Source organism: Anoplopoma fimbria, chromosome 2 (assembly GCF_027596085.1).
Source record: "Anoplopoma fimbria isolate UVic2021 breed Golden Eagle Sablefish chromosome 2, Afim_UVic_2022, whole genome shotgun sequence".
NCBI lineage: Eukaryota > Metazoa > Chordata > Actinopteri > Perciformes > Anoplopomatidae > Anoplopoma > Anoplopoma fimbria.
This window is the reverse complement of record NC_072450.1, coordinates 11,240,662-11,268,569: the sequence shown is the minus strand read 5'-3', so window position 1 is coordinate 11,268,569 and position 27,908 is coordinate 11,240,662. Positions and strand designations below refer to the sequence as shown.

At 38.9% G+C, this 27,908-nt stretch overlaps 1 protein-coding gene across 1 annotated transcript; it reads left to right on the top strand.

Annotated features, from left to right (window-relative positions):
* Positions 1–652: 652 nt before the first annotated feature.
* Positions 653–27,903, top strand: nptnb (neuroplastin b). Its single transcript, XM_054614020.1, has 9 exons — positions 653–1,025; positions 12,376–12,723; positions 17,006–17,174; positions 18,220–18,314; positions 21,699–21,832; positions 22,099–22,372; positions 26,523–26,544; positions 26,672–26,745; positions 26,838–27,903. Exons 1-8 carry the CDS (start codon positions 950–952, stop codon positions 26,730–26,732), a joined length of 1,179 nt encoding a protein of 392 aa, XP_054469995.1. The 5' UTR covers positions 653–949; the 3' UTR covers positions 26,733–26,745; positions 26,838–27,903.
* The last annotated feature ends 5 nt before the right edge of the window (positions 27,904–27,908 follow it).

Sequence of the window (27,908 nt, the reverse complement as noted above, 5' to 3'; positions counted from 1 at the left end):
GAATTTGCCCTGCATTGTATGCTGGAAATCTGACCTGTCTTCCGGTGATAAAAATGTATAGAGACATTAATATTGCAAGATGTTGAAAAAAGAGTGAGGATATAACACAGTCCAGTAAATACTGTATGAGCAAGAACTAAAACGTTTAAATGGTGGATGATAAAAAAAATGTGCGTGAGAAAGGAAATGAAGGCTGAGGAGGCAGATATAATAACTGTCTGCCTGACTTCACAAACAACATCAATACATGCACATACGTGTTGTGTGCGTGTCTGCGTGTGCGTGTGTGTGTGTCTATCCACTGTCGTGAGCGCATAGGGTACGCGCAGCTTGTCGTAGCCGTCCTACCAGCATCTGTTCCTCTCTATTTTTTTTTTTTTTTTTTTTTTTTCTTTTTTGGGCACGGACGAATGTTTGGGCTCCATTCATCACCACGTCCTCCCGTCGGGGGAATCGTTTCTGCGCTACTTTCATTTTAATCACCGAACCGTGTGCGCGTAAATGCGCATCGCTCTGCGCATCTCTGAATCTTCAGAACTACGCTGTGGATCATCTCTCTCTCTCTCTCTCTCTCTCTCTCTCTCTCTCTCTCTCTCTCTCTCTCCCCCCCAACCCCCCCCACCCCCCCCCACTGACATCCAAAGACCTCTCCTCTCTGCAATCCGACGGGGGCTTCTTCACCGCTTATGGCCGCACATCGGCATCCCTGAGCCGCTGGCCTCGTCCCCGGACCTTTTACCCATCGCGCGTCCTCGAAAGGTCTTTGAATCGGGGAAGCATTTCTGCAAACATTTTTTTTTTCTTCTTTTCTTTAAATCATCCTCGTCAGACTATTATTTTTTTCTTTTTGATGCTGGGCCCATCTCTCTAGATCGTGTGATTAAGAAAACGATCTCTCCTCCCACATTCGTCCGACCGAGGACCCTGGTACTCTCATCGAGCCCCGGCGATGCATCCGAGCGCAGTAATGCTGGCGGTGGTCCTCCTGGGGAACTTGATGCTGCCCTTCATCTCGGCTCAAAACGGTAAGGAGGCAGATGTGATGACCGTGGCATCGTTGTAAACAACGCGTTGAGGGGGGAAAAGCGACTTGACTTCTAAATGTTTCTAAAGAGGACTGTGAGGATGCCTGCGTTAGAGCCACTACTGGAGTTCCACGCATAAGGCCAGAGTTAGACGCCTACAAATGAGATTCAATTACTGACAGAACTCTTTACTAATGAACCAGAGAGAAAACTGATGTTGTTCTGGCATTTTTTTTTTTTTTTTTTTTTTTTTTTTTTTTTTTTTTTTACTATCAACTGACTAAGGAGGCTTTACTGTAGGTGTGTGTCTGGGAGAGGGGGGGAAAAAAACACATTGAGTGTATTTTCAAATGTGTTTTTAAAACAGAACACAAATACAAATGAGTTGTGTTACTTGGAAGAAAGATGAGGTTTGTAAAATCTTGGAATCAGTTTATAATATTTACATATATGCTTGTAGTAGCCTTAGGCAGCCTGTGTGCAGTGTGTGTAGTCAAAGGGGGGTTGGGTAGCAGAGTGTGTCAAGCAAGACTTAACTGCTATGGCTGCTGATCTAGTAACATATTATCAACACCCAACACAGGCTTAACACTCGCCCGGTGTGTGTAGGCTGACTGTTAATACCAGGCCCTTCTTGATCACAGTTTTTGGGCCCGTGCATCTTTTTGATTGACAATACTACTTCTCTGTTATACCACATTTCCTTTCAATCGGTGCTTATTGCGAAACTACACACATACACAGATAACAGCATTATTAGTTAAAGGACTATCATGTTGGAGCACCAGTTGTTTGTCCTTTCCAAAATATTCAAAGACAGGGAAAAACAAAATGAGTTATGTGGTATATTTTCAGGTCTTGCACAATACAGCGAAGGCCCCACGTGTCTTTGTCTTAGATAAGAAGCAGATGTGCAGGATACCAGGGTCCAAAGGGCAAATGTGTAGAATGACGGAGCCCCATACATGGTCTGGACTTCAGCCCAAACGTGAATAACATGTACCCTATATAAGTAGGTGTGAGAGCCCGAAAGGCAGGACTCTCACATTCGACTCGAGACCTCCGGGCGCTCTAGACGTCCGTCATGACATGTGTTGCTTGTTTGTAATAAACTTTATTATACCAGCAAGAACAGTGTCCGCGGAGCATCCTTTCTCATCACTTCAACAGCACTGTCGCATGAAAGATACGACAGTTAAAAAGAGGATGTTCATTTGCGACTTTCATTTTAAAAGTTCACTGTGCTTTAATGATAATACGACTGGCATGGTTTGGTTTAGGTGAATGTCAGTAGCATGCTGTTGGGTTGTTCCAGCCTGCCCTCCTCTGACACAGCATGTCCTGACTTTGGATTCTGTTGAATCACATCACCCAGAGGGGGCACACAAATCAGCAGACACTCATGACATGAAAGTGTAATCTGAATTTTTTTTTTTCTCCATTTTTGAAAGAACCTGAATGGAACCTGAATGGGTCCCTTGAGCAACCCTGACTGTGAAGATGTTGGCGCTTTGATATACAAATGGAGTAATCACTTTTTGTATTCAGATCATTTAAAAAGCTTCCATACCCCACGGGTCAAGACACCTGTGTTGACAAATTGATATCACTGACATGATTTAATCCCTTTTCCAACAAACATAAGGCAAGGAATTCAAAATGTAATGCTTAATGTCCACTTTGTCTTTTCTGTGGGTTAGCGGAAACCCACTATGCAACACTTAGTAAGACATGCATTGTGATGAGAAGGTTGTGTAAAACCTCACTCCAGCGCTGTTCTACCTTTTTATAGATTTATTCCTCTGATATTTGAAATGAGAAATATTCCACAATATTTATGTCTAAACAATTAAACTAAGTGTAAAACATTGGAACCGTGTGTACTGTTTTTGTACACACAATATGCAGAAATGAAAAGAAGCGCAGTAAGTAAAATCCAGATCACTCTACAAGAAAGCTCAGAAACAACCTACATCTTCATCTTGTGAGGAGACAAACCAACTGATATACCACAGCAGTTACGTAACAAAATATTATCCCCCTGAATTATTTTCTTTCTTCTTTGTTAATTTTTTTTCTGAGGTGCTTGAAGTGTGTGCACGCTCAGTGAGGTGTTCTCTGATATTGCTATCTGGAAAATCAAACACCCAATAAGCCCTCCATTGTTTGATAAAGCTCAAGCAAAGGCATTCCAAACACTTCCTGTGGTCTTTGCCCAGTGTTGGTGCCCACTCACTGAGGCCCAGGTCCCCCTACAGAAAACATACATGCAGCCAAGGGTCAGTGGGAGACAGACTGGTGCCACCCTGTCACTAAATGCGTGGATAATATAGGAATGCGTGGGAATTGTAAAAAATCCTGAAGTCATAGCAATTCTAAAGGCATTTCATTTTCAGTAAAAAGACCCAGCATTCATGACAGGGTTTGATCACAGTAACAGGCTGCAGTTGGTGTTTTAACACTGTTGGTAATATTCTGACATTTGCTAACATCGCATCCATCCAAAAGCTATTTCATTTCCATCTCACAGTTCAGATTAAAGTCAATAGGTGCATGGCTTCTTATGCAATCCTAGATTTTCCTGTGATTTTTACAGAGTTCAGGCGTGGGGAATAATCATAATTATAAGTCGGTGAGATGTAATCACTGTATCTGGGAAGCTGAGGGATTTCATGTCATTATTTCCTCATGTTCAGGGAAAAGTAGGCCTACTATAGGTGGCCAGCTTCCTGCGACAGATATTTGGAGGACTGTAAATAGCAACGGTCCATTCTGCCTCGTTTCTATTTTTACCACTGAGACACGGCGCGGAGAACTGTGGCTTTAAGGTCCTTTTGTGAAAGTGAATTCATTAACTCTTAATGGACGGCCTCCTTGTGCACAGCTGCACAGCCTTCTAAAGGCTTGCTAGGTGGCTGTGAACGATTTAAGCTGAGAGATGATGTGATCTTTATGCAAAGAAAATAAAGGCTGTGGAGAAGGTGGCTGGGCCTGACCTGAGGAAGTGCTTTTTGTGTCTTATGTAAGTTCCCCTCACGAAGCATGTAGCCTGCTCCTGCTGCCAACTTTGTTGTTCATTATCACTGCCTGTGTGAATCAAAACACGCAGATGATGGCAAGATAACCTTTAGCATTGCAAGCTGATATATTAATTCCATGTTAAAAATGAACTACTTATATTTGTTTTCTTTCATTTCCCTGTTAGCAGTTGCTTAAGATTGATCTTACGCAACAGCAGGATTACGCAAGATTGTTTCTTCATAGGGTTACCAAGTATAAACACATGGTGTAGAGAAAATGCATTGCAATTATTATATCCAGTTTTTCTTGTCAATAAGTGGCTCTCTTATTTCTTCTGAGGGCCAACATTGTACTTTCAGAGAAGCATTTTAAAGCTACATACCATTCAATCGATAGACCTACATGATGCAGCAGCTTGTCCATTATCATGTTTCTGTCTAAGCTCTGGACAAAGGCACATTTGTAAGTCTGGAAAATGTGCTGTAGGACTCAAGCCAGCTCTTATACTGAGTCACGCCTGCCCACTGTGAAATCTGATATGGACCGCACTGATTAGGAGCAGCATCAAACACTATAAAACACACTGCAGGTATTTAGATGCACAACTTTAAAGTGGGCAAAGTGTTCCTTATTTTCTCAATAGGGATTTGTAAAGGGATGGTTTTTTTGCTGATCATGCATGGTGTTTCTTTAAACACCCCCTTGCTTCACTTTCATACAGTTACACACATTCACAGCTGGAAGTTCCCCAATTTAGCCACAGCATAATTTTGCCGGAACAGCCAGTAGTTAAGTGTGCTGCACAAGGGCGGCTCAGAGACAGACTACTCAAAGAGGTTAATTCCATTTAAACCTCGCTGATTTTTCCCATCTGCTTGAGTATTTTAACTAGAGACCCAGCACACACAAGGATGCTATTTTTTGAGAGGCTCATTTCACCTGTAGTTAAGAATACCAGGCTCATTTAAGTTGACAAATGATACTACTTGGAAGCATGTAGGAGATTGAGGAATAGCATCATTCATCACCCTGGAACAGAATGACTAGTAGTGGGAGACACTCTCCTGAAGGTGTGGTTGTTCTAATTTTAGAATTATTTTGTTATTTCTTTGATGAGAATTAGTGACGCACCTGTCTCCGCACTTCTTGGGTTTAACATCAAATCATTTGAATTCCCTTGTTTTGACCTCTGAAAGAGAAATAGGTAGTGCTCGCTGGTTGTGATTAGAGGATGGGATTAGAGCATTTCTACTCAGCACAGGGGTTATAGGGATTTAAATCTCATTAAACTGTTGCCTCTCTTTTTGTGATCTGAATGACAGACTGAAGTATTACCAGCAAAATGGAGAAGGTCGGCCAAACGCCTACTTTTTCTTGAAATTCAGCTTTGCAAGTAATGGCAATATTTTGTCACGTTGCTCCAATGCAGTGACATCAAACAAGGTATACGCTGTATTTCAGTGGTGTGGTAAAGTCAGGGAGGAAAGCTATAACTACACTGACATCAGTGTGTTCAAGGCTTTACATCATCACAGCCTCTCTGACACAAGTTTAGCTGTGCACCCCATATCAAACCTTCAAAGTGTATATTCCAAGTGTATTTGAAGCTTTGACAATTTTGAAGTAAACTTTCTATTACGTGATGTGGTGGAAGTTGACCGAATAAGGGAGACGAACAAAGAGAAATTTATCTTTGTATATTTATAAGCTTTTGCGCAAAAGGACCGAAACCAACAAAGTGACAGTCAGCGACTGCCGAGGAATCGGCCCTGAGTGCATCTTCACCAGGGTCTTTATATGCACTAGAACAAAGAGTCAATAGTTACATTCAATGAATGGATAGACATACTTAATATAGAACAAAGAGACATCACAGTAAAGAACAGGGAATTTCCCAAATGAAGGCACACTCTTGTCTCAGACACACAAGAAAAGGTTACTGTGCAGGCTAGGCTATATTTCAACTTTCCATCATTTAGCACGTCAGTGTGGTATACAGGCATTGTATTAAGAAAGACAGTTCTTAAAGGGAGCCATTCACCAGAGGTTCAAGTATAGTTCACACTTAATACAAAGGTTATACATTAAATGATCATTTTTTCCTCTACACATGACTTCTACACATTCAATAGCATTTTTCCTGTATAGCATGCCAATGTTGAAATCACTGCATTTGAATGTAGGGACAGAAAATGGCCTTATAGGACTAACGGTTTCTTAAACAAAAACTATGACATGTACTGCACATTACTGCTGCTGCTGTAGCAATTACCTACTGTCCATGCATACATTGGTTTACATTCATTTTAGCGAATACAGACACATACTTCATCATAGTAAACATTAGAACAATTTATTCATCAAGTGATTTTGGTCATTTAGTTTTGTACTGTTTAGTTTGCCAATAAAGATTTAGAATGTACCAATAAATACTATATCAAATACAGTTGCCATAAATAACTGGATATCCTCCTGCATCCATTTGCATTTTGCAGTGTGCAAGCCACCACTCTTCAGTCACAGTCCTCTGCACATTAGATATATGAGCAAGAGTGTCAAAGTTCAAGGTGCAATGTTATGATGAAGTAGTATGTCCCAATTGAATGCATACTGCATGCAATGGTTTGTAATTTGTAAGGTCAGCTGCAGTATGTACTAAAGGTAAAAAGAAAAAGTATGCAATTTGGAACTGAAAGTATATGTTTCAGTTTCCAAACAGCAACCATTTAACCCTTTCATGCATAGAGGTCACTACAGTGGACAGCTATTCAAATGTTGTTTTCTTGTATATGCATGGGTTTTGATGGCATAGTTGCACATCAGCCACTACAATAGCACTCACTGTAGTGGCTGATGTGCAACTATGCCATCAAAACCCATGCATATACAAGAAAATAGCTTTCCACTGTAGTGACCTCTATGCATGAAAGGGTTAATATAAGTATGTACCAGTCTCAGTGGACAGAAGTGTAATTTAGCTTAAGTAGGAAATGCCTCTAAAACTCAGTTTAAGTATTGTATAATTGACATAAATGGCTGGCAATAATGTGTAGTACTTGTGTCTCGTAGTTGATTGGGAAAATCGATGCATTCTAACAGCAGATAAATCTTACCCGTTGGTGGTTTTATGTATACAACGGTACTTGTGTTAAGTCAATCTGGGTTAGTTGTACTTTTCTGATTGTTTTAGGTATTTGTTCACTGGTGACCTTGACACAACCAAAACACCTGTGTGGATATGGGCGGCCTTTAAATTCCACGAAAATCTGTCATTTGTTGTTTGAATATGTTTGAGTAAAAACTTGACTAACAGGGGCACACATGAGTTTGTGCAACTTGTAATAATGTGTATAATATTGTAACAAATACCACAAATGCTACCAATTATTTCATCTCACAACAGTGAGTTAAAGATATTAAAGTATAAACGATTGTCAGACATGACCTACTGTGTCATGCACATATCTGTCACAGTACCATGCAGGTACAACAAAGATGCACCCCCACCCAAACATACACCAACTGCCTGCTAGCACAAAACCAGCTCAGTGACCCTAGGGGGTTTCCTACTTGCTGCTTTCTCTGGTTGTAGGATGGTAGCTGACTCACTCACAGGCTGCATGGCGGTGGTGTGTGGCTGGCTGTCAGTCCTCAGGGGAGCTTTCCTCTCTACCTACATCGGTGGAGTATGTAGGCTGTAATGACTGTGACTTCTACACAGCCTAAGACAGAGCTTGTCACAGAAAACTGCAGGTTATTTTGGGATTAAATCATGCCCATGTTATGAGGGAGTAAAGTCAGACATGGCACTGCGAGGGATTTCATTATTTTGTGTTGAATCATGAAATGTTTGACCTCCCTGGATTGCATACCAGCCACCATAGCAACCACACCTCTGCACACATTTAATTCTAGACGTTAGCCTTATTGTGAATTTCAAAAAGAGAAAAACACCATGTCTCTAATATTCTTTTGAGAATGCTACATTTAGTGATGTAACTCCCCTTGATTTTACTCTGTGAGACTGGCCGGAGAGAAACCCCCACCACAGCAAGGTCTGCTAATAGTTTGATGTGTATTCATTTGTGTACTGGTCCAAGCATTATTTTGGTCTTGCACACGTATAGTTTAACATGTAACATTACAATACACAACAACCACAGCAGCCACTGGGAAGGATCAGCTAAAACAGAACATCCCCATGTTAGCTCCGCAAAAAATAGCAATAAGCCACCTTGAGCAACTGAGCAAATGGCATAAGCTTTTAGTTGATATGTCTTTAGTAGATGATGGGAACTCATTTACCGGCATTACCTTACTTTGTTGTTTAATTATTTCCCTCTTTCAAACTATGTGTTAGAGCTTGTTGTCTGCTGTTTTAATTTGCACATACAAATGTACATTAATTGTGCAGTGGCTTTGTCATGTTGCGCATGTTCACAAAGTGTCTAGCATCCAGCCGTGCAGCTGTTGCTTGCAGGCAATGCTGTCCTTAACTGTGCATTTTAAGGAACAACACAAACCACACCGAGTACTGTTAAATTGTTGTAAAATGCATGGAAACACACTTATAATAAGTAAAGTAGGTAAATTACTGCATCCCAGTTTTATTTTTGGTTAAACATCTTTGAGTTTAGACTGTCGGTCGGACAGAAATATAAATTTGAAGACATTATCTTAGGACCTGTGAAATATTAAAGGGCTTTTTTTTTTTTTTTTTTTTACAGTTTACTGACATTTTGGAAAACAAAAAAATACTTTGATTTATTGAAAATAGAATCCACAGATGAATTGATAATAAAGATTTGCTGTCTGTTGCAGCCCAAAAAACATTTTCTGATTTCCATGTACAGTAAATAAACAGAAAGATGTGCATACTATACATATAAATACACCATACAACAGAGAAAGTGTTCTCATCATAACACAAGATGATGCAATACATAAAGATGAACTCCGCCTGCCTGTCTTCTGTCACCAAGTTGCTGAGATCTGACCACCATCCATTGCTTCTCTCTTTGACACTATTTTATCTTCTAGCACGCCTTTGAAATGAATGAGTACCGGCTGGCTGCTTAGTGTTTTGTTTTCACTGCCAGTGTAAGCTCCTTGTTTAAACAACACCAAAATTTGTCTGCTCATTGGCCGAGTGTCGTCTGTAGTTTGTTCTGTGGGTATTTCTCCACACAGCCTCCCTCAGCCTGAATTTAAATGAAGTCATCTGTTCCTTTTTCTGATTTAATTTGGAGGACATTCATTACTTTTTCAAAAGCAGCTACTATACTGTGGTTATGAGCACTTATTCGTGGCTGACATTAGTTATCTGTGCCACGTGCCGAGCCAGTTTACTGTCATACCCATAATCATTGTAAAGAATGCCATAGTAAATGTTCTGTCAAACTGAAATATTGCTTTAACAGTGTAGGCGGATAGGCTTGGATTCACCCTCTGGGATTATGGGGTGAGCTTGATGGGCCCAGATGTTTCCAGAGAAAAGAAACAAATGCTAATTACTCTGCATATCTCTAGGCATCACGCTCAAAAACCCACGTTATAAGCACCAAATATCCTCAGACATATCTCCTAGCAGGAATACTGCATTTATTATTTGATTAATTTGTTAAATGATCCTCTCTTTCTTTCTTATCATGTAATTCATTATCATGTAAGTGACAAACTGGTGTTAATCAACAGACTTGTCTCCATGGCACTTAATAAAATCCTTGTATTGTTAAGTATGTGAAATAATTTGGCTGTACTTTGACAGCCTTTTTGAGTCCAGTGCACAGAAAACGATTAGCTGTAAACTCTCTGATTGGTATTTATCTTATTTTATTGAAATGAAATGTAACTGGCTTCGTTGTGTGGGAGAGCTGGATGTAGTTGATTACACTCCTTCATCAGGCTTGCACAGGCTTATCTGTTCATGTGCTTATGATGCATTACTTTAAGCAGGGCAGACAGATCTGGGAGGGCCTCTAAGCTGTTGTATTTAGACGCAACACACAGTCTAACACTCGAGAGACCACAGGCTCTTTGTTCCCATTTCCTCTACAACAATGCAGCGCAGAGTTAAGGCAATGTCTTTTTTTTATTTTTTTATTTAAGCACGTGTGGTTTACAGCTGCCAGGCTGCAGGGGCGGCAGAGAACAGTGTCTCTGGTCCAGGTGATCTGTCATTAGATGAGGTTCATTAAGGCTGACAGTGTATTGTTGGGCTAACTAGTGATGTGAAACGGGGTCATGAATCAGGCACAGGCACAGCATTGTACACTCACAGTTGTGGTAATAATGCTTATGGATCCTGTTTTCTCTTTAATTCCACTGCATTTCATATTTGAAATGTCTTTCCTGCTCTGCAAGGCAGTTAGGTGGTAAGAAAAAATGGGGGCTGCTTGTACAACACCCAGAGGCGTGATGTAATGGGGAAATGAGTGAATATTCAGGTTCCAATGTTTTACTTGTATGGTGTCAATTTAGCTTTAAAAGGTAAAGTCAGCTCTGTTTGATTCTATCCTTACTCTTCTTTTCCACTGTGACCATTTGTGAATTTTTAAAACATGCTCTTAAAGTCCAGCTTATCCAAAATCAGAGCTGGCTGACCTAATTTCTGGCGTAACCAGCAAGAGCTGATATGGATGAAGAGATTAGGTTTATTCATACAGTTACATCTATTTGTGACAATTTTTGTGATTTACTTTTAATAGGCATTTCAAGCTCTGAGAAACAAAGATAAACCATGAGAATGACATTTGTATATGTGATTGCAATAGGCAATTAAAACATGTGTATGACACAGAATGGAGACCTTTAAATCTGATATGAGCATTTTCCTTCAGAATGTTAAAAAAAACAAAAGAAAAAACAGGGTCATTTAACATGCTAGAATACCATAGAAAATAATTTCATGGGTTTCCTCCTGGAAATCTGTCTTCCTCCCACAATCCAATGACATGCATGTTATGTGAACCGGTGACTCTAAATTGCCTGTGGGAGTGAATACGAGTGTGAATGTGTTTGTCCGTCCGAATGCATTAGCCCCGTGACAGACTGGCGACATGTCCAGGGTATACCCTACCTACCCATGTGTGCTGCTGGGATAGACTCCAGCACTCCAGTGACCCTGAACAGGACAAGCGGGTGTAGAAAATGGATTGATGGATTATGGGACACTGTTGTGGCATATTAAAAGATTTATAAAAAAATTCAAACAAACTCATACAAGCGTATATATAACACATTATTTACCAAATGTAGTGAAGATTGAGACAAATTTGCAGGACTGGTGAAATATAATTTTTACATAAAAATTGCTTTGTTAATGGTTGTGTTATGGTATTTCCCCAACCAAAAATAAATAAAATAGTCCCATTTGCCTGTGGCCAAACTCTCAAGATTTAATTGACGGGGTATCCTTCTAACTGACAAACGTACTAACATCTTTGGTGGAGCCAATAACCTGATAGTTTTACGACTGACAATGCTCACTTTACCCAGGAATACACATAATTGTAGATGTTTTAATTTCAGCAGGTGTAATAACTCATAAGTGACCATTTTTCCTGTGACACAGTGGTGTCAGTGAAACTTTAGCTCAAGGGGGAACATTTTCCAAGCCAATGATGTTGACTAATCATGTGATTTTCTATGCAGCGTTTTTTATTCTGCACTGACAAATGTGTGGAACACTTTTCAGAAGTTTTCATGTCAATGGGGTCAAGTAGGAGTGGTGCCACTGATTGTTGCCACACAGGGAGTGTAGAAAGGTCTTGAGTGATTGGTCACCTACTTGACAAGGCTGTCTGATAAACAAACCTTTAAGGCGACCGATTAAACTCAGTGAGAATGCGCAAATAGAATGTTTTGTGGAATTTAAAGGTAAGGTGTGCTTTAGATGTACTGCATTCAATGTACTGTTTCATATGTTTACACTGTTTGCTCAAGCATAAGCAAATGAAAGGTACAATTCAAATTCAAATTCAAAAATCTTGTTGCGCTCATCCTGATAAGGTTAAATGTGAGAGAGAAAGAAGAAAAGAGAAAAGAAAAAGAAACCAGCACGACTTGCTGGCATGGACTTTTGGACTGAGTGACTATGACTTTAGTGGGCCAAGGAACCCAGACGTTGAACGTGCTGCTGATCATTAGCCTTCACTTTTTCGTTCTATCGCTGATTTGATGCTTGCTTCTTTTTAATTTGGCTCTAAACATCAACGCTTTTGTTCGTATGTACTCTGATACTATTTGATTTCCTTCTCCATCCCTTTCTGCACCTTCCTACTTCTACCCTTTCCTTCCCTGCCATCCCGATACACTTTTCCCTCTCCAGCTGGCTTTGTGAAGTCGCCAATGTCTGAGACTAAGCTTACGGGGGACACCTTCGAGCTGTACTGCGACGTGGTCGGCAACCCCACTCCGGAGATCCAGTGGTGGTATGCTGAGATCAACCGAGCTGACTCCTTCAAGCAGCTGTGGGATGGAGCCCGTAAGCGCCGGGTGTCCATCAACACAGCCTACGGCGCCAATGGAGTCAGTGTGCTCGGCATCACGCGTCTCACGCTGGAGGACTCTGGGACCTATGAGTGTCGGGCCAGCAACGACCCCAAGCGCAATGACCTCCGACAAAACCCTGCCATCACCTGGATCCGCGCCCAGGCCACCATTTTGGTGCTACAGAGTGAGTGTTCTATGCCTTGTAGTACCTAGATGATGAACAAACTTCTAATTCCCTGTGCCAACCACTCCAGACAGTAAAAAAAAACTCTCAAGAGCCCACTATCAACACAGCGGTCACTGGCTAGACAAAAATAGTGTTAGTAGAAAAAAATCAAATAGTCCAAATCCCTTATGCGAGTGGCTGCCTTTTGTGTTTTGTCTTGTTAAGTTGTTTTTTTGGGGGGGGGAAATATTTATGTTCTCTACTGAATTCAGTAAACTCCCTTTTTTCCCTTAATTGAGTATTTTGTAATATTAATTTCACCCATTTCCTGTTCCTGGATTTATTTGTGATACTTATTCTCTTAACATTATGTTGTGTCTCTTAGCGTTACATGGATTGTTTTTTATTTACTTCAAAGCCCTGCCTGCTAAATGCAGTGACAACCTAGTGGTGCTTTGAAGTAATGGTGCTTTTGATTTGGCTTTTTCTTACTCTGGGCACAGTGTAAATGGGACTGTAAGAAGACACAAGGAGGGATCCGTTAAGGTATAAAACAGTGATTCCCGCTGTCAACTCATTCCTGATAAAAGCAAACATTTTCGGCTTTCAAATAATTTGTGTGTGGTAATCCAATAAAGGATCGGACCACGTGAGGGCCTTGAGTGTCTCATTTATCGTTCAGATGAGGCCGAGAGCGCTGTGTAACCTTGTGCCTTCTCAGCCATTAAGTGTGTGACTGTGAATCAGTAATGACATTATATACTTTAACCCTGTGCTCTATATGCACACAAACATTCAAACAAACTGAATTTCTACTGGATCTTCCTAATCTGTACATGCTTCAGTACTCTGCCCACTGGAGCACAGGAATATGTGGAATGTTGTTAGTCATAGTTAAGCTCTCTGAGAAGCTCAGAGGAGTTTGATCCTTGCTGGATCTTCTGATTGCACTGACAAAATTTTGATTTCTGTGTGAGCACTTTTTGATAAGGTGTAGGACCCGATGCAGTTTAAACTATTATAAAATGTACAAATCAAATCAAATTTTATTTATATAGCGCCTTTCGTGCAAAATTGCAATACAAGGTGCTTAACAATACAATGAAAATACAACAATACTGTGAAAATAAACGGTAGAGAGAAATAATAATATAGAAACATGGTAAGATAGAAAGAACAGCAACAGAGTAACATTCTTATACATAAAATGTATAAAACCATTATAAAACCAATAAATGTATAAAACCAGTAGTAGCACAGCAATACTGATAACAATGGATTAAGAAAATGCAAAATGAAAAGGACACCAGCTGTTAACTTTTCACATTTACTTGTTTACTACTTTCCTGCCACAACGTAACTTATCAAACTGGCAAGTCAAGTCCTCACTAAATATATTCTGTCATTACTGAGGAGTAAATGTCACATGTGCATGTATTATCATCATTATTACATGTTAATAACAGGCTATACACAATAGCTCTATGATATGAATTTATTGTTTGTAGCTTGGGAAACATGGTAAAGTCTGATTGTCTTTGTTTTTGCCTTTTGTTTTATTTAGTTTGTGAATGTGAATCACTCTTAATCAATACACCCAGAATTAGTATAATTATGTAGTAATTCATTCCCATTACAAATTTCTTTAATCACTTTTTTTTTTTGCATTAGGATTTTTAATGGAATTTTAATGTTGTAATGAGGATTGTTGTTCTCATCTAGCTAGCAAGAAAGCAAATAAGCATATCGCCCCCAAAAATCATCAGCTGTAGTCAGCTTTTATTCATGTCAAACACAACGGATTCCAATGGTGGCCAGTTTTCAAAACGTCTGTGGAAACTTCTCTGACCACTCTTGCATCATTGTTGGTAACGTTACACCATAATATGGCTAAATACAGTGCTTCAGTATCGCACTGCCTTTTCATCACCCTTCTTGAAACTCTGAAGTTTCCATTAAAGTAGTTCATTAAGCTGCATTTTGGTGAAATTCCTGTTTGGAATGTAACTGATCATACAAAGAGACATCAGAGGAGTAGATTATGATGCAGGAGTATTTTTTGAGGTTTCTGTGGATTATTTTCCTTTTTTTTTCCAGCATGAAAAGCTTTTCACATTTGGAATTCACTGTGGCCCACATGAATTCAGGCTGAACACAGCTGGTTTCTCTGTAAATCTCAAACATTTTCAAACACCTTTAAAGCCTGCAAAGAGTGAGTGTTTGATACTCAAGTACATACACGCAGATTTTGTATCGTTCATCATCTTAACTATTAACTAGCTATTTGACAGTTTTTGTTAGACTTTGCTTTTTAAAACAGCCATAATGATATGTGAAGTTCTACTGATTGTATTGAAAAGTAACACAAATGTTGTAAATTAAATAAAATAATTTATTGAAAATTGCATATCCTTATGACAAATGAGTGGTTCAAACCATTTAGCTCAAACACGTGCTCAGGAGGCCCACTATAACAGTTACTGGGACATCTCTGTGGCGGTACATCTTTTGCATTGTAGTGATTTGGCCATTGCATTGTAGCTTTGTCATTTACAATGATGTAATACTCCCCTAAATATAGACCTTGCCAAGTTGGTTTCTATGTCTCAGCTATTCAGTTTAATAGATTTAATACATCTTTGCAAAATGTAACAGAGAATGAGGCCCTACTTTATATTCAATCAAATCTATTTATCAATCTCTCAGTTAATTGGATACAATATTGATCTTAATGCAGCACTGTATCAAAGTACCAACAAGAAGAAAGGTGATCAGGGTTCACTACATCTTGACTCATTTGGTGCAACATATTGTGTTTTGTTACATTCTGATATGGCGATACATTATCCAACACTTACCACATTTTAAGATCTGACAAGGTGTCCTACAAACGACCTTCTGGGGAAATTGCCTGTGGACCACTGTGCCGTGTTTGCTAAATGTTAATTTATGTACCTCATGTTGTGTGTGTATGCATGTCTCAAAGATACTATAAATAGTATATGTGGTTTTGCTCGGTGCGGGGAGAGAGAGAGATGTAAGGGGGGAGGGAGGAGATATCCCTATAGCTATTGACTATACAGAATTGCAAAAAGAAGGTGCCCTGAATGCTAATAGAAGACACTTGCAGGTCTCGGTAGCCCTTCTTTTACCCTCTCCTGCCCTTTGCCTTGCTAGCGTGGCCTTGCAGCAGCAGCAGCCAGTAGTAGGATTATGATGCTTCTCCTCTCTGCTCCTCCCCTCGGGGGCTCCATCGTTGCCATGGTTGGCCCGCCCTGGAGGAGGAGGAGGAGGAGGAGGAGGGGCAGAGCGGAGGAGGCTTCCTGCTCACTACTCAGGGCAGAGCAAAGGGCGCCTCACTCTCAGATGACACCTCCTGCTTCCCTGAACGTCTTTGAGAAATGGACCCTGGTATTGTGTAGCAACCAGTGTGCTTAGCAATTCAGAGGGTGAAGTAATGTACTGTATGTAGTCATTCAGCCGTAATGCAAAATGTCCTTAAAATAACTATTCAGTGTATAAATCTTCAGCTCAGATCTCCAAGTGCATGGCTTTTTTATTTCCCCTATATTCTGATGACATTTACATGCAAGCTAACGGTGAGCCATCTAGGAGAGCCCATCCAGTTTCCTCTGTTAAAATGAAACATTAAAATGACCACAGTTATGAGCTGCAGTATATCTGCCATCTGACTTTGTGATTGTACATTAAGAGGATTCAGAAAATCATCTATCAGTGCAGTGCTTTCAAAAAGATATAGGTCTGAGATCACTCAAATTAATATTTGATTAAGGGCTGGTGGGTATTTCATGTAGATAATTTATCATCTTTCAATGGAATCATTAAATCGAGATATTGTGATACACTATTAAGTTGTCTAAACTGATAATAATGAGCACATACCAACTCAAATTTCCCAGTAAATCTGATCAAATTCAGTTAAATCAAACTATTGTCCTGATCTGATAACTCTGTTTTTGTGTGCACGCATGTAAACGTGCAAAAAAAGTGTATAGCGGGACCTATTTATTCATTTCTTCTCTTTAATTTCCCTTGAAACTGTTATATTAATTTACTCTAAAGATAAATGGTTGATACAAAGCTTTACAGCTGTTTCATGTACGCATTATGTCTTTTGTTTATTTGTTGTGTGCACTTTTGTCTTCACTACATAGACACCCTCCTACGCAGATCATATAAAAACAGCATACGGCCTACAGCTACTACATCACGGGAGGAAGCATTGAAACTATGTTGAGCCCCACTTCTGTGATAAGGTTTGACTGTGTCTGTCTTCCAGAACCAAAGATCAATGCCTCTGATCAGACCATCCTGACAGCGGACACCCCTAGAGTCACCCTGCAGTGCAACCTCACGACTGCCCACACGCCCCACAAGGAGAGCTTCTGGATGAAGAACGGACAGGAAATCTCAAACACGCGGACAGAGCTGAACAACACAGTATACAGGTGACTAACCGCTTTGTGCCTCTAGTAGTAAGTAAGTAGGACTTGTTTTGGGACAGAGGCAATTGTGGACAGTAGGTGCTACCAGCAATGGAATGATAAGATAATGTACAAATATGTATCTAAATGTTTCATGTGAAAAGAAGTGTCAATACAAGCAAAGAAAAATACAATGCGAAAGTAATATGGCATTGTCACATCTAGATCTCAAACAGTGGGGTCTGGAGAAATGTTGGAAAGCCCACTGAGAAAAAGGCAGAAATGGATCATGGAATCACAATTCAGAAATAGTGACTTGGTTTTGTTTTTCTGCTAGGATAGCTGTCAGTATTTGCTCGTTAATGGGTCTGACCACATACAATAAGTAGCCAATGTGCATGTCTTAAACGGTTTCCATACACATGGGAGAGACAATTACTCATCAGTGTTAGTATATACGCATTTCATCTTCACGCGGTTACTGAGGCAATAAATAAACACATATTCTAATGTTTTATTGAAAGTGCTTTGCTAGAGGGTTGGGTTCTTTATCATGAAAAGTTTAAATATCTCCAGGCCTCTATGGCTTGATTTCAATGTTTAGGTATCTCCAGGCTTTGTCACCTATTTGATTTAAAAATAAAATGCAGCATATCACTGCCTTAAGCCAAATATTGATCCATACCTATGCACTTAATAGCAACTAGTTGGTAATTCCTGCTGTCACACAATATAATCACTGGAGCAAAAAGCTACTGTCGCCCCCATAGACATACCAGACTCTCCCTAGCTACAAGATTAGACCAATTGGTCACTTCCTTGTCACATTACATCAGTGATTCTCTGAGGATTACAGCTAAAATGCCTGTGGTGCCCTTTCTGTGGAATCCAGAGCTGCTGTTTCATATGCCAGCATTTTGTCTCACATATCTTTGTAGGCCCCTCAAGTGTTCACTGCTTTATTGCAAACTAATTACTATAGTTAAACTGAAATTAGTTGCTTTAATTAACCTGACTACTTACTGTGTGAGTGAGTGGTAAATTAAAGTTATGTGTTATTTTGTTGTAGAATCGTTAAAGCACGGGCAGACGTCTCTGGGGAATACATGTGCGTTTACACATTTGCCATGGCACCGAACGCAAATGCTACAATTGAAGTAAAAGGTAAGATTTCTCTGTGACATTTTAAGACACAACCTTTGACACAAATATCACGAAAAATGCCAGTGTCTGACAATCGATTTACTGCAGGATGTATTCAAATTCTGAAAAAGCCCTGACTTTAGATTTATCTGTGGTTTTCTACTGAGAGATGGAGAGATAACGGTGCCCTACAAATGTTAACCATCCAAATCCGTGTGAAGACTGTTCATGATGACAAAGATGTTTGAATTCATCCTGTGCATTGGTGATGACACGGAGCAATCCCGAGGCTGTTGTAACTCTTGGCTTTCACTGAGACAACAGCATAGCAAAGTGGACAGGCACTGCATATGCACACACTTATGAACACTGAATTAAACTGGTTTGAGGTTTGCGAATTACTTTTGTATTTAACAGAACTCATTATGGGAGTAAAAGTAGAGAAAGGTAACTAGGACAGTCTATGTATAAAACAAAAACCTAACCGAGGAACTACTGTGTTGGTTTCATTCAAGCTGACAGCAAAGCCAACATCTTGAATAAGGAATCTTCTCTGAGAAAGGGCAAGTGAAACCCTGTTCAAGACAAGCTTGCCTGTGTGTAGCGCTTAAGCCAATTTGCCGTGGCATGGCTACGGTGCATACTGAGCATGCCCTGCCTCTTATTCGGCGGCTGTCTTCAAGCGCTGCCTGATTGCATAACATGGGTGATGACCGTGTGTGTTCTGCTTTCACTGGATTGTGAGATGATGGGACTCATCAGCATTCAAACTGAAGTGTCCTAGCCATCACTGAGCAGTAGGCCTCTGACTTGATGTCCGTCGCATGGAGAAAAAGTCAGTTTCTTAACTAAACTGATGATGCATGCCCTTTAAAATAGGCCATCGATGTGTAAAAACATATTCAAATAACCTAATAGGAGTTTGGAGCAGGATGCTGCTGGATCCAAACTAAATGTTTTCTTCAGTTCTTAAATACTCTTGTGATTTTCTAGAGGTGTTTGAGATCTTTTGTGACCCAGGTAGCAAGCCCACTGCTATGCTAGCCAGCTTTGCACTGCGCTTCTGGCAGCAGTTCACTGAGATCCCTCGCCTACAGTGTCCTTGGCACGATCATCCTTGCAGGACTCAGCTCAGAGGCAACAGATGGAGGGTTCTGTGATGTTGTAGGATTAAGGCTCTGAATCCTGTCCCAGCCATCTCTGTGGCAGCAGTGGAGTTTATTGTCTGTGATACTAAGCTTACCACGGATACATATTTGGTACCTTAGTATTTCTTAAAGTTTGGTAAATGTTAAGCATTTTTTTTTGCCGACTAATTCACATTTTCCTCCAGAAAACAAATATTGATTGTCCAAGTTTATACAATTTTACTTAAATCCTTGAAATCAAAACATTTCGCCACTTAAACATTAAATACAAAAAGAAGGATTTGATTGGAGCATCTGCTGTCATCTTAATCCATTGTTTTCTATTATTGTTGACAGCTTTGACCTTGCTCCTCCTCACACATCCTTCTCACATTCATACGTCACTTTACTTCTGTCTAACGCACGCAGATTAATAATCAACGAATTGTAGTCAGCAGTGTGAGATGGAGGTAATAATAGTCAGGATACGGCACAAATGAGCTTGGCCACTCCCCTGCTCAGGGTGCACGTGTGCACCATTTTTCAGCTGTGCATGGATGATGTCACCAAAGAGCTCAGACCCCTCCTGCTCCATTATCCATGCACAGCTGAAAAATGCTCACTCCAGGCCTCTGTCTTATCTTGCTTAATTGCATGGAAGGAATTATTGTAATTTTGAGGATTAGTGGGAAAAGCAGGAACAGTTAACCGTAGAGTCTGTGTCTCACCTTTGGGAAACACTGTGTTCTATTGATGGATCACTTTGACTTGGCATCTGTTGCAGTCTTTTATGACATATGCCAGCATTTATTAAATTTACAACCTTTGTATTTTTATTATCAGTTTATTCAATAATCAGAGCCAATTTTCACTGTTTTTCTTTAGCTCAAAATCTCTTTTGTCGAATTCATAGTGGAATTAGTCTGAAAGGGAACATCTGGAAACACTCATATCATACTGCTCCCCCTCTTCCCTGACCTCATTATGAATTGTATTGAAATGCTTTTATCTCGACCAGAGTGATAGTCTCCATTGCCTCGGTTTTGTGGATAGGGTATATGTGCTCACACAATAACTGCACACTCAAGATTATCCTTTTTTTTATTAAGAATTTTAGTCCAACCCTATTCCTGTGCTAGCCTCTGTGCTACTGGACTCAATGGGGTTCACAAATAGGGTTTCTTTCATCTGTCTTTCTGATGCACTTAAAAGTCATAATGGGTTTTGTTGGGTTTATTTTGTCTATATTTTAAGGGGAGACACCCCAGGTGATTTTCACCAGGAAACTTCCCCAGTTGATTAATTACATTTAGACAATTCATTTTAGCATTACAAGTTTTCTGTAATTTTATGTTTAAACATGCAAATGATACAATTCCAATGCTCACAACTGGTGAATTTAGGATAAATCTACAGATGCAAATAGACAAAGTAGTAAAATAAACACCTAAATGCGTATTTAAAATATTTATTTCCACTCGACTGAAAAGAAGAAGCAAAGTTGCCCAAAGACTCAAATTTTACCAGTGCATGAACAACAATGTTTTTTTCTGGGATGTCCGCTCTTAAGCTTATGAGGTCTCAACTATTAATAAAACTAGTCTCTGCCACTAAACAAAGGTTTGAGGTTGTGACTGGACGCCTATGTCAAAGGCTCATGAGAGCTTTATACACTAATAACAAGAATATAAAAAATGCTACAGTATGTGCTAAAATGATTTGGTGTTAAAAACAATATTAGCAAGTACATTGTAGAACCATTTACTTTAAAATACATGCCCAATACCCATATATCATGTATTAGCTTGTTATTTTAGGGAAAGAATAATGATGAAAAATATATATTTATGAGTTAATTGTTGAGTCAAGTGGGAAAGAGGATAACCTTGAAAATATGAACATGGTACAACACAAATTCAGGAACCTCTGAGATACTGAGAAGTACATAAGAAGTAATTACACGATTTAAACTAAATAAAGCAATGGGATATATATGATTTTTGCAAATAACTGAAAAGAGCCCACTACCTACGCTTCTTCATGACTGCAATAGCTTGAAGCAAAGGAAAATTAGCCGCTACAATATTGTTGTAGAGACTCTTAATTACACTTCTCTTGAAAAGACATCTGAATAACACAAATTATTACCATAGCCAGAACAGCCATTCATGCTTTCCTTATTCATGCCATCTGGTCGGAGTTAAAACATGCCTTTGAACGTCTTGCTTCTGCCAACTCAGCTAATGATCCATTTTATTTATTTATTTTACCTTTCCAGCAAAACCTGATATCACTGGTCACAAGCGAAGTGAAAATAAGAACGAGGGGGAAAATGCAACGCTTTACTGCAAGTCTGCTGGTTACCCGCACCCCACCTGGACATGGTGTAAAATGGACGGAACAACCTACAAGGTATGTGTACATTTATATAAATGATACATGTAGGCCTACTGTCTATATGCAGTATATATATATATATACTGCATATACTGCATATAGATATATATATATTTATGTATATATAAAAAATGGGAGACAGAGAGAGACACAGACAGACAGATATTTATGTACAATAGGTAGACACAATAGAGAGCATGCTACATATCTTCTCCAAAATTAAGCTTTTTTTTTAACATTTTCTATTTAATCAACTTTGAGAAATGGTCTTTTTGTTCCAGGACATTGACAACTCCACCGGACGTTTCATCATCACTATCAGAGACAACTACACGGAGCTCAACATACTGAACCTGGATATAAAGAGCGACCCTGGAGTATACCAATGCAATGCTACTAACGTGATTGGAAACACTGCTGAGACCACTATACTTCGGGTGCGCAGCCACCTCGCACCGCTTTGGCCTTTCCTGGGTGTGCTCGCAGAAATTATCATCCTAGTAGTCATCATCGTTGTGTACGAGAGACGCAAGAGGCCGGACGACTTCATTGATGGTAAAGTAAAACTTTTTACTCTGGTACAAGCAGTAGGCACTAATAAATAATAACCTATGAAAGTAGATATGATGTTTCATGGCAATTTGTAACCTTTGAGATGTTCAAGATTATATTTTTCTGGTGTCTGATCTTTGCTTTTAAGGTAATGCATTATTATAGAATTACATTACTGTACATACAGCCCTGAAACTTAGATAAAGACTGAGTTTAATTATGATTGATCATTAAAGGTTTGCTTTGAATGTTCATCCAGTAACTCCCTTTTCCTAAAGGACAATGTCTGTAAGGTTTAATGTCATCAAAAGAGACTCCATTAGATCTTAAGCTTCTGAGCTGTTAACAGATGCAAGAACCAAAAGGTTGCATCTGCTCTCAGAGGAGATCTGTAGTGGCGAACTGTCTATCAAAGGGCTTGCTTCCTTGCTTCTTGACCGATGTGGCAAAAGGAGAAAAGGAGAACATATAAGCCACATATTGAATGCATACGAATATGACCCTTATTAATCAAAATTAGGTGTACAACAGAGGGTTCACAGCACACCTTTCCAAGGGTTTGGCTATCTGTGTGCTGTGCTAAATGGTAATGGTAATAAAGGTAACAGCACATTTGTTTCCATGTTGAGAATAACAGTGTTCATAGACGTGAGGTTATCAGCCTGTAGCTATAAAACATATCAGTCCGCCTATACATCTTAATCGGTTACTATTCTTTTCCCCTTCACATTCTTTCCAAATGGCAACATAATCTAAATGGGTGGTAAGTGAGATATCCTGCATGGTTTTGGATATTCTATTTCTATCTGTCAATTTGTATGTTCCTACGAGCCTACAGTCCATCCAAAACATTAAGATCTTTTCTGAGATATTAACAAAGTATATTAGTTTATTTTAATATCATGGTGTAATAAACATGTGTCTTCATTTCCTTTTTCATTAGGTTGAACCCATAAGGTCCGACATGTCTCCACAGGTCACAGTTAAATGTTTTACATGGATTAAATCTCCAAAAAGCCATCATCTTTATATTTCAAAGCCCAATCAAGATTTTTAATAAACAAACATTTTGTTTTTCTCATTGATTAGAAATGCTCGCTTGTACTAGTATGTTAGCTGTCACAATATTACAGCCCAACCGAATCATGTGAGTGAAAGTAAAAAACAATTAAAAGCCTTGGGAGTAGAAGATAAAGGTATCCACTTTGACTATGCTAGCAAAAACGTTAACTACAGAACATTCCTCAGTATTCAATTGTACTTTTACATATTCAAATCCAAACTGCCTGCATGCCTTATTTCAGTTTCACAATGATTAAGGGTAGCTGTGGCCCCTGCATGCTGAATACCCCCTTTTTTCATTTTAAACTAAAAACCCACAATTTATCTCATCTTTTTGGTGCTGAGTAAATCAAGAAGACGCACTGTAGATGGGCTGGGAGACCCATGTAGCCTAGAAATATTAAGGCTGTAAAGCATTAATTCAATAATAACATCTACTGTTATGAATACTTAAATTTGAAGTCCTCTTAAACAGGATGGCCCTTGTAAACACTTTATTAATGCCAATACAGTTGTAGCATTACAGAGATTCTTGACTGTTGGAGAACAAAAGGACCCTACTGTAGCGGCCAAGTGGGGTTAGATTCAAGCATCTGCAGTCTGGGTCTGAACATTATGTAAAATATCAAAAACATTAATGTGGCCAAAGAATGCAAAAGTAAACATAGGCTTTGAAAAAACACATGAATAAATAATACATTTTGAATCTATTTACTCATCCTTTGTTGATTTTTTCAACATACATACCAATTTGTGCATTTATTCCAACATTTTTGTCTAGTTTTTTTCCTGCATAAGATCAGCTTTTCCATTGAACAAAAGCAATGGCCCGTGCTTCAGGCAGCAGACAAATTTGCACGATAAGAATGTGACAAGATGAAAATGTCTTGAAAGCCCAAGGGCGTTTCAGGTCACCGCAGGTTCTGTTTGACCTCTACTCATGTGACTTTGTCTTCTTTTCATTTCTGAACAGAACATGAATACAAGCAAAATACAAACCTACAGCCACTAATGTGAATCACTCAAACTATGGTACAGTTGTACTCCAGACATTACTGCAGACTAAACAATCACGTCAATGTCTTGGAGTGTTCATCTGATTTGATGCTCCATTTTCTTCCTCTTTACTCTTTGTACTAATTACTATTAGATCAGTTCATAATAAAAGTTGAAAATATGACATTACTTACTAACTATTATTTTATGTAGAATGTATTTCTTTACTGAACCGAGAAGACAATATGGTGGTTTACTGCATCTATAATGATTTCTCATCTTCAATCAAATTACATTAGTTTATCATATAACATTATTTGTTTTTGACCTGTTCATTTAGATATTTACTAGATTATTAAAATAAAAATATCTATACTACAATACTTGATTACATGCACAAACATGAACCACATAGCTGAAGTAAGCTCTGTGCCAGGCCTCTAGTTTGGTTTCATCTACCGGAAAAATGAAGCGATTAAGGTGGATTATATTTGTCATGTTAATGCCGTTCAAATCAGGAATGAGGACCCCCCCCTCCCCAAGCTCACGATGCACAGCCTCTCTAAAATCTCCTTTTAGCATCCCTGATTCCCAGAGGTTTTGGCCCTGCATTATGAATTCTGGTCTCTTGATGGCTTTGCTCTGTTTGAACACTTTTATACTCCAGAGCCAAAGGCTCTGAGGCAGAGGCTGACATTTCTACTCTGTGTTTCAAAACCAGTTTATGAACATAAATTTTGCTGTGTGATGATTTGCTAAAAAAAAAAAAAAAAAAAAAAAAAACACGTCACTTTACGTTATAAAAAAAGCTATAATTAAAATAATTGAATTATAATTAATGTAATTAGACTTCATGCGCTACAATCATTATTAGCAATGTTCAACAGTCAATCTCACACAGTAAAACAATTTTGTTGTGTGCTTGCAAAGGCATTATGGTAAACATAGCTTTTTGTGGTGTGAGGTGTGAAAACGGTGGGATATGCCGACAGATGTTCCTCCTCTCAGTGATCACAGAACCATATTTCTTTGTCTAACATTATAACTGTCATAATCAGCTCCATTTTAGTGCCATGGAATGCTGCTAATGCTGTTTACCTCTGACTTTTAACTGCATGTAATATATCTCACTGTGACTGGTACTTACCTGTTGACGCATTTTCATCTGTATGTCACACACCAACCACCTTGTCGACCCCAAGGCTGTGTTTTTTAACTAACTGATCACTCGATGCATCAATATACACAAGTTCCTGTTCCTACAGTGTTTCTTACTGTTACAATGTGACGTAAGTTATTTATTGCACTGTTGCATGATGATAGATAATGAGATAATTTTATTTTGTGGTCCAACTGAGAAAATAACTGCATAGATATATATTAACCTCTATGTACTGCAGAGAATTTATGCTGAGAAAGGATTCATGTTTTTATGCCAAGTCAGTCGCAATGTCACACCCATGTACAAGGCTTTTTCAAAATCACTCCGAAATTGCTGAGTGTAATTAAAAGATGGCTTTAAGTGAGCCATCTGTAACCCTCCTACACATATGCTTAGTCTGAAATGAACAGGAACCCCATGGATTCAGATAGCATGTGAGGTTATGTTTTGAATGCTTGGCATTAAAGATGCATACAAATATGTCACTGCCTTTAGCAGCTTTTAGTGTCCGAAAACCCTTTTTTAAATGCAAGAGGCTACTAAATTCTGTGTTTGCTGCATAGTGCTTTAGAGTCTGCTCATCAGACACAAGGCGTGTGCATACAAAGCTGTTCAGCAGCTGATACCCAAGTCTGTGATGTCAGAGCTTCCCACCAGTGCACGACTCTGCCACACTAGTATTCAAGTATTCAAAGCAATCTGTGCTTTCAGCTGCCGGATCGCACAGTATTTGTTCCCTTAATTATTTTGGTAATCTCTAAAGTAAATTTGAGGATTCTAAAAGTTGATATACACCAAACAAAGGAAAATTGTGAAAATAAAGTATATATATTTTGCAGTAGATTTGCTTAAACATGCAACACGGATATTTTGCTTTTCTCATATTTGACTTATGTGTTCTGCTTTTTGTCTTACCCTCTTCACGTGTCAAAGATGATGATCCAGTCGTACCAACGTAAGTAAATAAATATTCCTATTTCTACACATATAGTTCATACAGAAATACTGGGTACTGTGATTTGAATTGCTGAATTACCCATAGGTCACTATGGTCATCACTAAATCATGACTTTTTTTCCTAGGAAAACAAATTCAACAAACAACCACAAGGACAAAAACATTCGTCAGAGGAACACAAAATAAGCAATTTACTCAAGTAAGACACTGTTGTAGGGGATGTGGGCTAAATATAGAACTCACTGTGAGGATTATCCATGGTCACGCCTTCTCTTGATTTTCTCTTCACAGACGAGATGGCTAAACTGCATTTTTGACAACATGAAGGTATCAGAGGTGGAAAGAGCTCCGGGCAGTTTCGAAAAAAGCACATTTTGTCTCATTTTATGAGAAACAATATCAGCATAACACTGGCAACAAAAAGCACATAATGGCTGTCTTAAGCATGCCTTATTCAGTCTTGCGTGGAGATTTCAGGATGACGAATAATGACTAAAACCACCACAAAGGTGTACACATTTTTAATGTGCTGTTGATGTCTCCTTTATTCATTTTATCATATCCTCAAACGAGGTGATCCCTTTTGTATTACATATCATGTACAATGCATGCAAGATAATTACGCAATAGGATACTCAGAATAGACATTTTCTGTTGTTATCCCTCGTGTGGCTTTTTTTTGCATCTGAAATGACCTATGTTTTTTATGGAGTCATCCTTATATATATAAATATATATATATAAATATATTTATATATATATATATGTTGGTTTTATTCTTGAGAATTTGTACAGCATATCATGGTCATTTAATTGTTTGATTTTGTGACAATGAGTCCACTTTATTGTGAAGCAAGGGCTTCAATGGCAGTATTTAAATTTAATTGAGAGTGATTACAGAAAATGACTTAAGTGTGTTTAAATATCTTAACTGAAATGATAAGCGTATTATTATTTTTTTCTTTCCAGAGTAACTTAGGTGTCTTGTATATGTTGAAGTATGAGTGTTCAAATGATAGGAAATCTTTAAAAAATATTTTTTTTATATTTCCCAAGTTCATTAATTGTTTTTTATTTGTTTCCTCTCTAACTGTATAGCATGGCTATAATCCTATGCAATATGTATTCTTAAATAGATATATGGAGGGCAGTTTGTTTTACTCAGTGAAGCTTTAATATTGTGGGATCACTTGGAAGCTGGCATAGCACAATTCACTGCTGTAGCTGCATGACTCCTCTTTCAATACAATGTATCCATGTGTGTTGCGGTGGAAATGGACCTGCATTAAGGTGGGAACAGAGGGACCAGAGTATATAGCCACGATTAAACATATGAGTGAGACCAATATTTTTTTTTCTGAA

What these genes read in the sequence shown, in the direction of transcription:
- nptnb (XM_054614020.1), top strand. Translation starts at nt 950, where the DNA reads ATGCATCCGAGCGCAGTAATGCTGGCGGTGGTCCTCCTGGGGAACTTG. An exon ending in CACCATTTTGGTGCTACAGA is followed by an intron (nt 12,724 to 17,005) that starts GTGAGTGTTCTA and finishes TCTGTCTTCCAG; the next exon opens with AACCAAAGATCAATGCCTCT. An exon ending in CTGAACAACACAGTATACAG is followed by an intron (nt 17,175 to 18,219) that starts GTGACTAACCGC and finishes ATTTTGTTGTAG; the next exon opens with AATCGTTAAAGCACGGGCAG.